This window comes from Choloepus didactylus, chromosome 13, assembly GCF_015220235.1.
Source record: "Choloepus didactylus isolate mChoDid1 chromosome 13, mChoDid1.pri, whole genome shotgun sequence".
Classification (NCBI taxonomy): Eukaryota; Metazoa; Chordata; class Mammalia; order Pilosa; family Megalonychidae; genus Choloepus; species Choloepus didactylus.
Genome location: NC_051319.1, coordinates 79,700,697 through 79,713,515, shown reverse-complemented (window position 1 = coordinate 79,713,515; position 12,819 = coordinate 79,700,697). Strand labels below are relative to the sequence as shown.

The window sequence follows — 12,819 nt, the reverse complement described above, 5'->3', positions numbered from 1 at the left end:
ATTCCAAATCTCAGGCCTCTTTCCTGGCCCCAAACTTCCTTTCTAAGCAGAGGCTCAAGGAGCCTGTGTCTAGATAAAATACACCTGCTCCCTCTCGGGGGACCCCTCAGCATTGTGGCATCAACACCATGACAGAAGTAACAGATTCAGGGTTTAAATCTAACACACCACCAGGGAAGAGAACATGGCTGGATTACCTCCTGCAAACTGCAGTCAGGTTTTGTTTTCCTTTAATTACATTTGCTGAAACTCTGAACACCCTCCCTGGCAAACCTGACTAGTAAGAAAGGTAGTTTCTAACACTGTGTTGTCCAGGATGGTAGCCACTAACCAATGTGGCCAGTCCAAATTGAGATGTGCTATAAGTGTAAAATACATGCTGGATTTCAAAGACTTTGTATGAAAAAAAAATTATAAGCCATCTCAGTAATTTTTGAATAATGATTACATGTTGAAGTGATAGCATTTTTGATATACTGGGTTAAATAAAATACATTGTCCAAATTAATTTCACCTGTTCCATTTCACTTTTTATAATGTGGCTATTAGAAAATTTAAACTTACCTGTGTGGCTCACATTTGTGACTCACAATATATTTCTGTTGTACTGCTCTGCTCTGACAGATGTACACCTTGATGCCATGGTGGTTGGTGAATCAGATAGCAGAGCTGTAGAAAAGTAATGGATAACAAGATTAAGTGGCATTGACAAAAGTTCTTTGATAAGTGGCAGATGCAGAATGTTGGTGAAAATACGCAGTGGTAGATAAGGGAGGGGTAGCTTGAGCTGGTGAGAAGTCCCAAGGAGTTAGGTAAAGAACTTTGAGTGACTAATTGCATATAGCTGTGGCATAAACAAACTCCCTGTCTTGTACAGCTGTCGTGAGAGAGCACCTCAGCAAATGCACCAGTCAGAATTCATTTAGAAAGCTGCTCTCAGAATCTGTAGACTCGTATCCCTGCTCCACAGATTTAGCTCAGATGTTAAATTGTGGCCTTTGATGGTGTGTTATTATTTCCCTTGTCCCACAGGAGGATGCAGACGTAGAATGGAAATTTGCCCGGGCCAAGCTCTGGCTGTCTTACTTTGATGAAGGAAGAACTCTACCTGCTCCTTTTAATCTAGTGCCAAGTCCTAAATCATTTTATTATCTCATAATGAGAATCAAGATGTGCCTCATAAAACTCTGCAAATCTAAGGCCAAAAGCTGTGAAAATGACCTTGAAATGGGCATGCTGAATTCCAAATTCAGGGTAAGTAGCATCTAGTTTATGGAGCTAGAGAAGGCAGCGGCTGAGGGAGGAGGGAGGAGAGAGCTGTGTGTGTTTGATTAGATGATGTCCTCTGATACAAGGGAAGCCAGGCGCTTGAACAGGCGGTTGCTCCTCAGAATCTGCCAGACGCCTCAGCAAAGCTCCAGCGTCAGCAAAGTCTGTCCAGGGTAGCTCCTCTTCTCCTAGCAGTTCCTTGGAGAGATGCATGGCTGGGGACTTAGCAGGCTGCCTGGCTGGGCCATAACCCCAGCAAGGGGAACTCCTTGGTGGACTTGGAAGTGGAATGGCTGTTCCCAGAAAGTATCCTGGAGAATGAGCTCTGAGAAAAAGGTTCTCTGCCACTGTCTCCCCCTCCTGGAGATTTTCAATGTTGTTAGCATAGGAAAACCTCTGAGAAGTCCTGGAGGAAAGACACCTATATGAATGTGTTTATTTCAGGGATTCCCAAACAAATTTGACCAAACAATGTCCCTGCTACCATCCTAGAGAACTAACGTGTATAGGAAGCCAAGCAGCAGTGGGTGTATCAGCCTCCTGAGTGTCATTTTTTTAGAGACAGCATCCTATGTACTTGCCATTAAAGTCCTCCTGTGTGTGCATGTATGTATTTGTGCTTATATGTGTTTTCTTCCCCAGAAGACTCGCTACCAGACTGGCATGAGGAATTCCGAAAACTTGACAGCAAATAACACTTACAGCAAGCCCACCAGATACCAGGTAACCACTCCAAGCTTGGCTGGAAGTAGACTCCATTAGGACACAGATGTGGTCACATGGCTTTCATTCCCTCAGAACACAGCTTCCTCCCTTCACCAAATATTTATCGCGTCCCTGCTAGATACCAGGCCAGTCTAGTGAGGCAGAGAGACAATGAACAAAAGATAAATGGATAATTGCAAATTGATAAAAGTGCCAAGAAGGAAACTATGGGGTGCAAAGGTGGAGAAAAAGAGGGAAGCCCTGCTTTGATATGGTCATCTAAGCAGAGAAGGCATCTTCAAGGATAGAACCTCATAGATGAGAAGGAGGCAGCCAGGCGACTGAGGGAAGGGCCTCCAGTGAGGGAGAGAAGCTTGGTGGGTCCAGAGCCACTGGAGCCCCATGAGCAGGGAAAAGGGGCAGGCAGAGGGGCAGATGAAAGTCAGGGAGTGGATTTTATTCTAAGTTCTCAAAGTAGGCAGCAGGAAGGGATGATATGATTTTGTTTATGCTTTAAGAACAACCCTGATGACTATACTGAGGGGACACTGGTGGGGGCAGGAGTGGACACAGGGAGACCATCAAAAGGACATGGATGTTGTCCAGGTATGGGTGATGTAGCCTGGATTGGGGTGTGAGTAAAGCAGTGGAGAAAAGCAGACAGATTCAATATCCATTCCAGAGGATAACCAACAGGACCAGCTGCTGGGGTAGATACAGGGGTACAGAGAGGCGAGTATCCAGCAACCTGGTCCTAAGCAACCAGGAGGATGTTGGGGTCTTCAGTGAGCATTGACCTTAGACCAAAACCTGCATAGTCTGTTATGTGAAAAACTAGAACCCTTTTATACCTGAAGTTCTTGCCCTGCTTTTGGAAATTAATGCCAAATCTCTTTATCAGCTTGAATCAGCCCATGAATCAGTGATAAGTGGTAACTACAGGTTATTGATTATAAAAGCACTGGTCATTCTTTCCTACCTTCCACGTCTCTATGATCGGCAATTTTATCTATGCTAATTGTGCCAGTCTGGATATATTATGTCCCTAGAAAAGCCATATTCTTTAATGCAGTCTTGTGGGGGGCAGACTGATTGGTCCATTGATTAGGGTGAAACCTCTGACTGAATTATTTCCATGGAGGTGTGGACAACACCCATTCAGGGTGGGTCTTGATTAGCTCACTGGAGTACTTAAGAGAGCTAAGAGCCAACACTGATGCTGACACTTAGAGATGCTTGGAGATGAGGACAGAAGGACATTTGGTGATGCTAAGCTAAGAGATGAAGTGCCAAGTTTGCCCCGGAGAAGCTAAGAAAGGACCCCCAGATGCTTAGAGAGAAACGTCCTGGGAGAAAGAAGCAAGGATGTACAGGAGTTGAGAGAGAGGAGCTAAGAGAAACCCAGAGACATTTTTGGAGGAAGCCATTTTGAAACACAATCAAGGAGCAAAGGACCAGGAGACACCAGGCATGTGCCTTCCCAGCTGACAGAGGTGTTCCAGACACCATCAGCCTTTACTCAGTGAAGGTATCTTCTTGTTGATGCCTTAGTCTGGACTCTTCTGTAGCTTAGAACTATGACTTTGTAACCTAATAAATCCGCTTTATAAAAGTCAGTCCATTTCTGGTACTTTGCATAATGGCAGCATTTAGCAAACTGGAACACTGATTATTTCTTATCTGGTGTCAATTTGAAGCTGCCCTTGGAGTCCTTTGGGCCCAGGTGAGGTGTCCCTGGTGTCACCTTTCCAAAGGGAACAATTACAGAGTTAGCATCTTCCAGACCAGGTCTAACTGAATCTTCATCCAGATTTCAGAAGACAGCAGTGCCGTTAGGAGGATTTAATTGTACAACCAAGAAACGGCGGCTCATCCCTCAAAGCATGTATAATTTTATCAGATGACACAGGCTTAAAATCGGCAATGGGTAAATCTTGTATTTAATCTTGCATAAAATTGAGACTGATGAGTTTGACCTGCTTTGAGTTATTTTGCAGGCCAAATCCTTTGGTCAGAGGAAGGATTTTTATTGCTTAGCTTCTCAAAAAGAACTATAGATTATCCGTGACTCTGAGAAGATAGAAGACTCTAACTGGTTAGGGCCAGATCTCTCCTGGGTTTTTAACAGAATCAGCTACAGAGATAAAGGAAGACTGATTAGGTATGAATGTCCTAAACCCACAATGAATCCTTTTAAATGAGATTGTTTTCGAAAGCAGCCTCAGAGCCAGTCTCATCACTGGTTGAGTCCCTGCTGTCTTAAATCTCCCCGAGAGCCTCCTGCTGTAATTACTGAGATTGGTTGGTTTCCAGCTTCAGGCTACCGATGTCCTTGGAAAGCATTGCTCACCTTGTATTTTGTGAATCTACCAAGAAAAGCCTGGGGCTACTTATTCAAATAGAAAGAAAAATTGGGTCAGTCGAAATCAGAGGAAACATGTTGTGGGGACAGCGAACGAGCACAGGGACCACATTGCATTTGCACATTGCCACTCTGCATAACCCTGCTAGACTAAGCCTGGGCATCTTCCTGGACTGTCATCATAGGAGTAAACCTTGAGATGACAGTAAAGGACAGCAGCCCTGGGCTGGTGTCTAGCCCAGTGGTAGCCTCACTGTGTTCCAGTGAGAGAGGTGGCAACTTTAACCACTTTCAACAGATGAGGGAACTAAGACTCAGCAGTGACTTGCCCAAGGTCATATAGCTGGCTCCGTTTAACTCAGAAGGGCACCCCTCTTTCCACCACATCTTGCTGCTCCAGCATTTGCCCCATTGCTCATCCTCATAGTGTTGCAATGGAACCTTTCTCAGAATCCAACCCACCTGTGTTTTACAGTAACTAGTTAGAGCCTGAAGTGAGGTGGCAAGGATCAGGAAGAGGTACTTTTTTTGCTATCACCTGACTGCAAAAGGTGAAGCAGAATGACAGATTTGTATGGGGATCTGACAGTGGCTCTTCTGTTCTCTGGGGCCCCACTGGTGACCTTCCAAGTTGCATTTCTTTCTTCCCAAAGCAGCTTCCAGCTGCCCAGTGAACAAGAGGAGGCCAAGTCACTCCCTCTTTCTTACTATCCAGGCCATCCCTGGAACTGTCCTCACACTGAGTGCATCTACTGACAGCCTCCAGCTGTGGAGAAATTCTGTAGTATTCCTGATAAGACAAAGGCACCATTGTTCATCCCCATTTAGTTACTAAGCTTCTGTTTTCCTTTTTGTCTCTTCATTAGATCTAATAGATTGTTTAAAGTTAATGTTTTCAGTGTTTATTTTAAGCTTATCAGTCCTTCAACTTCATCTGGGCTCTGTGCTGTAAGGGAAGACAGTTCCTTCAGATTTCAAGGCTCTCTGTGCTTTCCTCTTCTTTGGTTCCAGGGGTCTCAGGGTATCTGGATTGTTAGTTTTCACAAAATCAGTTCCTTGCATTTGCATTTTTTCTCAATCTGGGCTTTCTGGACATGAGACTAAACAATGGAACAAAACCATGATATTGCTGAGAAGGCCAAAGCATGCCTCCTCTCAAAGCTATCTGTGACCTGTTCCAAGATCCAATGTGTCAGTTTGATAGGGTGTTTTTGAAACCCCTATACTTACTCACTGAGAGGTACATGTCATTCATGGTCAAAGCAAACAAGCCACATCCTAAATAAACCATAGAAGACAGGCACAAACCATCATTCAAATAAGCCCTAATCTCTGTGATGCAATCCCTTCCTTCAAACCCATGAAAAGTTCTCTTCTTCACCATCTAGAAGGCCTTTACTGTAGAGATAAAAACAAATAGGATAGGCAACTTGCCAATGCTTATTTCTTTTATTCTGCTGTCTGATGAATCCCAGCTTAATAAATGACTTGTGCTAGGATCCATTTTGTCCACTCTCTGCCAAATGTTCCTAAATTTCTGTTTTCCTAGGTGGCAACATTGCTTCCCTCTGGATTCTACCTCGTTGGCCACCTTCAATGTACAGTATGTGTTCTCTTTCGTGCCTGTGTCCTTAGCTGCCTGCCTGTAACAGAGTGTGCTGTCTTTTCCTTAGAAAGACTTGGGAAACACTTTCTATCCTCCCATCCACCAGCAGCAGCCAGAAGCCATCTGGGCCCCTTGGAGTCTAGGTGGGAGGAATTGTGTGGCTTCCTCCCTGGATTTAGGTCTCAGTGTCATGACCATTCTTACCCCTTGTACATCTCATTCTCATTCACTCCAGTAGTTATTTTGCCTGAATAATATTTCTAAATACACTCATCTCCAACACTTGCTAAATGCATAGGGGGCAGGGCGGGGAGAGCTGTCACTGACAGAGACGTATAAACTTGGAAAAAGTTTATTACCTTCATGAATTGAAGAAACTCTATGAAAGATAGCAATGAGATATCTCAAACTTATTGCAAAGGAATGCGCTTTTCCCCTACATAGTGAAAGAGGGAGGGTTGTGATAGCCGTCTTTTCTACAAACTGATATCCTCTGTAGCATCCATGTTAAACAGAACTTTGGGGCATTTTCCAATCATTTCAGATTTTCTGGGGGCAAGACTGGAAACTGCTCTTGCAGATCGCAAACTGTCTACCATGAACATACCAGAGGGGAAACTAGATCCCCACCAGGACCATAAAGTCTCTAAGCAACTGACAGGCAGTCAGACTGTTCTTCCTTAAGATACCTGTCCCTCCTGGGAGAAATGCCACAGGAGGAAGGTTAAAGCATTCCTGCATGTCTGCAGTGCTCATCTGCCTCTGCTTCAGTATTGAGCCTCTATAACCCTAATGCATGATGAGAGACTTAAAAACAAACTTTGCTTTCCTGCCCCTTGAGCAGCAGATCTAAAGGCACTCCAGCTCAAGTCAAGTATACCAGTGTTCAAGGGTGGGCCTTGAATGTTCATGCCAATGACATGCCAGTGATCCTCTTCCCTAACAGATAACAACTGGACGAGGCCATCCCTCCTCTGAAATCTGACTGAGGGTTCCTTCTGCCCTAGACTTTAGTGCTTTTTTAAGGAAAAATTGGTACCCAGAAACAGTTCAAACCCCCTTTGACCAACAGGAGCCAGTTTCCAGCATCCCACTCCCTAAACCATCTTGCACTTACCTCTTTCTGAAGCTTGGACGAAGCTTTGGCTTTGATTTCCATTCATCCCAATCTGCCCCTTCCCAGCTGTGTGACCTTGGAGAAGTCACTATGCTCTCTGAGCCTCGGTGTCCTCATCTGTCGATCAGGATGATAACTCCATCCTCACTGGAGTTCCTGGGAGAGTCAATGAGAACATTTTTATCAAAGAGCTAACAAATCTCTTGCCCTATGGGAAGCACTCAATATATTTGTTTCTTTATCTCTTTATTTCTTTTTCCCCTTTCTCCCCTCTTCCCACAGGGTAACTCTGTGCATTTAAGGTGCAGGTGAGCAGGATCACACCTATTCAGAACAAATGGAGTTTCAGGGGCACATTTTTGTATTAATAATAAATATATACTTTTAAAAATAATCACTTTAATTGTCTTGCACTAAAACACAGTGTGTATGCTAAAGCTGGGAGGACTGTGATGGCTTGGCTATCAGAGATACAAAAGGATTTGACTCAACACCATCATAGAAAAGGGAACATATCACTTCTGGTCTCTAGCTTATAATTTTACATCATAAATATAAAGGTTCTTTAACTAATGAATGCAGAAACCAAGGAATCCTTAATTTTTAAGGTTTGCCTTGGAAAGATGACAAATGTTAACCTGATCCCTTTAACTTGGGTCGGCCTGAAAGTTTGCAGTGGAAGAATCCATATGAATTTCTTATTCAGTAAGAATGGTGGATACTCAGTGTTTTAGTTTCCTAGGCTGCCGAAAGCTGAAATGGTTCAGCTTAAGCAATGTCATTTATTTGCTTACAGTTAGAGTTTGGGAAAATGTCCAAATCAAGGCATCATCAAGGCGATGCTTTCTTCCCAAAGATGGTTAATGGTGATCCTTGGTTTCTCTGCAACACCGCAAGGCACATGGTGGCATCTGCTGCTCTCTCCCTTCTTTTCCAGGTTTCTTTGCTTTCAACATCTTGCTTCCTTGGCTTTCTTCTCTTTGTCTGAATTTCATTCTCTTATAAAGAACTCCTTTATAAAAGAATTAAAACACATTCAGATTTAGGTGGGTCACACCTTAATTAAAGCAGCCTCATCAAAAGGCCCTACTTACAATGGGTCCACACCCACACAAATGGATTAGCTTTAAGAACATGATTTTCTAGGGTCTATACAGTCCCAAAACACCACACTTAGGTATCTGAATTTTTTTCCATGAGAATGAGTTCTGGATAAAGATTTTTTGTTTTGTTTTTCCAATTCAAAGTGAAAACCAAATTATTAGTCTTATGAAAAGGTATATAGATATATATATATATATCCCTATAACTTAGGTAACCAGTTTTACTGAGTAGAAGAATGTCACTGAGACATCTCACACCACAGTTTAGCCACTAATATGACAAGACCTGGGCCTCTCTGAGAAATGGCAACATAAGGACAACTTGCTAATTAACTGTTCAGCCCCAAATTAAATCATGACACAAACCACAGAGTCAAGTGGACTATGAGCTTGAGAGCAGAGGATGGAGTATCCCTGGCCTAAATGAACTGATTCAGTGACTTGTAGTAGAGAGCTGGTTTAAGAGAAGTCATAGAAGCACAGGATACGCCTCCTTGGTAAGGTCTTTAGCCTTGGAGGCATGGACAGAGCCATCAGTTAGTGATAATAATGAGTTCAATCCTCCAGCTTTTTGCATCCCAGCAGTTCACTTCCCATTTATGTGCAAGAGGCTTTTCCTTAGCCTAGCTAATCAGAGAAGCTAGCAGCCTGCTTGGTGTCACACAGCAAAATTAGGGACAGAATTCAGGTCCCTACTGACTTCTTCAATCCAAAAAAGTAACGTCTGTCCTCAGGTGTTAACAGGTGAGCAGCTCACAGAAAGGAATGACCAAGGAGCAGGAGTAAACATCTTTACTGTGCTGCACATGTCTTGCAAAATTCAGAAGGCTCAGCTACCAGAATATTTTTAAATCCTGTGATTTCGCAGGAACCCAGGAACGACTGCTGGCAAAATCCAAAGTTCACCTCCTGCAGTCTTTCTTACACTTGATGCTATTCTTGGGGCCTCTTAAGTGTTTATTCATGCTTCATTTGCTTAAAGAACACAGTATCTGCATAATAAATGGCCTATGAAGGCCAAGTCTTTCTCCAGCGTGACCGACAGTGCAGTGCCAGGAATGTGGGATTTCCTGGGCAGTGGTGTCATGGCAAAACCTCCAGAGGCCCGGCTGTATCTATTTCTGCTTCTGGTAGGAATTTTCCAAGCTACAGTGGACTTGTCCTCCAAGCTTGGTCCTGGTTTTTGTACTAAGTGAATCTTCCCTCATGTACAGCCCACTTCACTGTCTTCTCAAAGGGATGCAGTTCCACTTAGACTGGTCTAATAAGATGTTACCAATATTCCCTCCTGGTCACAACAGTTCTTGAAATAGAAGGAAGTGTTTCAGAGCTGAGTTCCAGAGAAGGGGACATAACTGGCCACGGTCATGAAGGGGGTCAGGGTAGAGCCAGGCAAGGTCCCTTGAGCAGCGCCCATGGAGCTAAGATGGTTCTCGCTGCTTGACTTGGCTTCACACCATTGAGAATTGCTCTGTTCTTACATTTCAGGATTAGGTATATACTTAATCTGGGGGGTAGGGGAGTGTTTACAGGACTCCTCAAAAGTGAGGCATCAGACATGGAAGGATTCCCAGCAGCTGATCAGGCCCACTGCAGGCTGCCTCTGTGCTAGGCCAGAGTTGTTTGACCCCGTGTGTTCACATTCCAGAAAATCATGAAAAGGCTCATAAAAAGATATGTTCTGAAGGCCCAGGTGGATAGAGAAAATGATGAAGTCAATGAAGGTAAGTGTATTCGTTTCCTGTTGCTGCCTTAATAAATTACCACAAACTTAGTGGCTTAAATCACACAAATTTCTTACCTTACAGTTCTGTAGGTCCAAAGTCCAAACACGGGTCTCATGAGGCTAAAATCAAGCTGTCAGCAGGGCTGCCTTCCTTTCCGGAGGCTCTTATTCAGGTGTTGGCAAAATTCATTTTCATGCCATCATAGGAATGAGGATTCCGTTTCCTTGCTGGCTGCCAGTAGGGGCTTCCCTCAGCTCCTAGAGGCCTCTCTCCAGGCTTGGCACATAGCCCCACATCTCAGAACCAGCAACACTGCACGGAATCCTTCTCACACTCTTCCTCTTCTGTCATCACATCTCTCCAACCCACTCTTCTGCCTCCCTCTGCCACTTGTAAAGACGCATGTGATTAGATAGGGTCCACCTGAATAATTCAGAATAATCTCCCTAGTTTAGTAACAGCTGATTAGCAACCTTAATTCCACTTGCCACCTTAATTCCCCTTTGCCAGGTAGCATTAACCTATTCACAGACATAACAGGGATCAGGACATGGCCATCTTGGGGAACCATCATTCTGTCCACTACTGTGATGCCCATATTGGGTCTGCCTCATGTCCCCTGAGTTCAGGATGGCCCACAAGTCCACTGCTCTAACCTCATTCTGTGGACACACCTACAGACTGGGTACACCATACACCATTTTCAGATCCTGCCACTAGCCCAGTTGCTTTCCAGCTGTCCCTGTCCTATCTCAGTTCCAGGTCCTCAGAATTTGACAACCAGCAGTGTTTCTCAAAGTATACCCTGTCCCAGAATCACTTGTAAAACATGCCAATCAATCCCCAGACCCTATCCAGACCTAATGAATCAGCATTTCTGGGGCGAAGCTTGGGAATCTGCATTTTCATAACAGCACCCACTGTTTCTGATGCACAATGATGTTTGTGAACGTCATTATTTTCATTGTTCAGGGTATTTTCCAGTCTGTTTTAAACAGTTATTCTTAAGTGAAATGCAAATAATCTCCTGCCAGGTAACTAATCTTCATGAGCTATCTAGGATAAATACCCTAGAAACAGCTTCATCCATGAATTAAGGTACAAAGTCTTCCCCTTGCTTGGGCCACAGCGGGCAACCAACAGAGCCTGGTCATTTAATATCCCTCTGCAAAATGGCCTTTCTGCTTCATCCTGGGGCATCCAACATGCAGCCTGAAAATCAGTAATGACCTAGCTGACCCCGAGGCTGGTATTGTTTAGGGGCTAAGCAGTGGCCCATCTACCCACCCCACGTTTGGATTTCCAGCATGAATCTGCCAGATGTCATGCCAGCCAGCCTCAATTAATGTGCAACTGTGATCAAAGTGAATGCAGTTGATTCTAGGATGTGGACCTGTCCATATTTCATGCCTAGAATTATACCATGAAACTTGGACCTGGTGAAGCACCTGGTGATGTATGGGGATGTATGCATTTGTCAAAACTGATCAAACTGTACTTTAAGACCATTGCACTATATCTATGTAAATTATACCAAAAAGAGTATAGTATGTCCACAGTCACTGGACACCCATTGGAGTCAAGTCCAATATCTGTAACATCAGGAAAGAATATTTCATTTCCCCTTTGTGGTTAATAAAAAGGTTCCTACAGTCCAGACCCATGTTGTTCACAGAAGAAATAAAAGTGAGAGTCCCCCCTTAGTGGCCTCTTGTTACAGAAGGAGGAGGAGGTAGGCCCTGTTGCAGCTTGTATGTTTGAGGCAGTGTTGCTTGCTGATCTAAATGGGTCCTGCTTTGATAGCCTGCTAACCCCTTGAGAGACTGGCCAGCTCCACAGCTGTATCATCTCTGCCAAGCCATTCTCTTCAGATATCAGGGAGTTTCTCCTCTCTGTAAATAAAGACAACAGAACAAACCACGAAAATAAATTTTCCAGCATCACGAGTGTTGGTCAGAGATCTTGAAATCTTCCTTTAATGGCTCCAAAACCAACATTCTAACAATCATTATCTGAATTATGTGCTGAGACCCATTTGTGACCCTGATCTTGACCTGACCCTCCCACCACCTACCTCATACACTGCATAGACAGGTTTTCCAGGAAAAGGAGAAGGGTTTTAAATGGATGAAAATGTCCTTCAGTGGTGGGAGCTGGTTGGTACTTAGGTCAAAATAGAGCTCCTGTCCCCTCACCTCTGGTGGACTCACACAGCACCCTGACGTTCGGCTGGAAAGACACACACCCCAAAGACGTGTGGGGATGAGCCCCTTCCACCTGTTCATACTCAGCAGAAACTCATCTGTCTTTGCAGGTGAACTGAAGGAAATCAAGCAAGATATCTCCAGCCTGCGCTATGAGCTTCTTGAAGAGAAATCTCAAGCTACTGGTGAGCTTGCAGACCTGATCCAACAGCTGAGTGAGAAATTTGGAAAGAACTTAAACAAAGACCACCTGAGGGTCAACAAGGGCAAAGACATTTAGCCGCCCACATCGGCATCTGTGACTTCTACCAGCATTCCAAGGCCAGGTTGGATGCCCTGGCCACCAGCTCTGCTGGGGAGGGGTCCCAGGCCCATCCTCTAGGACACTGAGGTGATACACTGGCCCATTCTCAAGCAGCATTGCTGACATCTTCAGCCCAATTCCAGGCTGAATCTAGGCTCTTTGGTAGGAGGATGGGAGGAAGTGCCCCAATGACATGTGTGAGACCTTTCAGGTCAGCCACAGTTGAAATGTCTCCCTGTGGCCAGAGCAGGAAAAGGCCGTCTTGGATGCACACATGTGCCCTCCCATCGCACATGTGACAGCAGCTCTGCCTGTGGCTGGGAAGACAAAGCACCTCATCCCATGAGCTCCCTTCTCGCTCCCTCCCCGCCACACACACACACACACACACGCACATGCACACACATGGGTGCATGCTCACA

General features: G+C 44.6%; 1 protein-coding gene across 1 annotated transcript in view; it reads left to right on the top strand.

The window, feature by feature from the left end:
• TRPC7 (transient receptor potential cation channel subfamily C member 7) overlaps positions 1-12,545 on the top strand; it is a 183,411-nt gene extending 170,866 nt beyond the window's left edge. Inside the window, exons 10-13 of the mRNA XM_037800920.1 lie at positions 1,033-1,254; positions 1,912-1,992; positions 9,811-9,886; positions 12,204-12,545. Of these exons, the coding sequence (XP_037656848.1) occupies positions 1,033-1,254; positions 1,912-1,992; positions 9,811-9,886; positions 12,204-12,373 (549 nt within the window). The 3' untranslated portion in view covers positions 12,374-12,545. The remainder of the gene's footprint in view (positions 1-1,032; positions 1,255-1,911; positions 1,993-9,810; positions 9,887-12,203) is intronic.
• Positions 12,546-12,819: the final 274 nt, after the last annotated feature.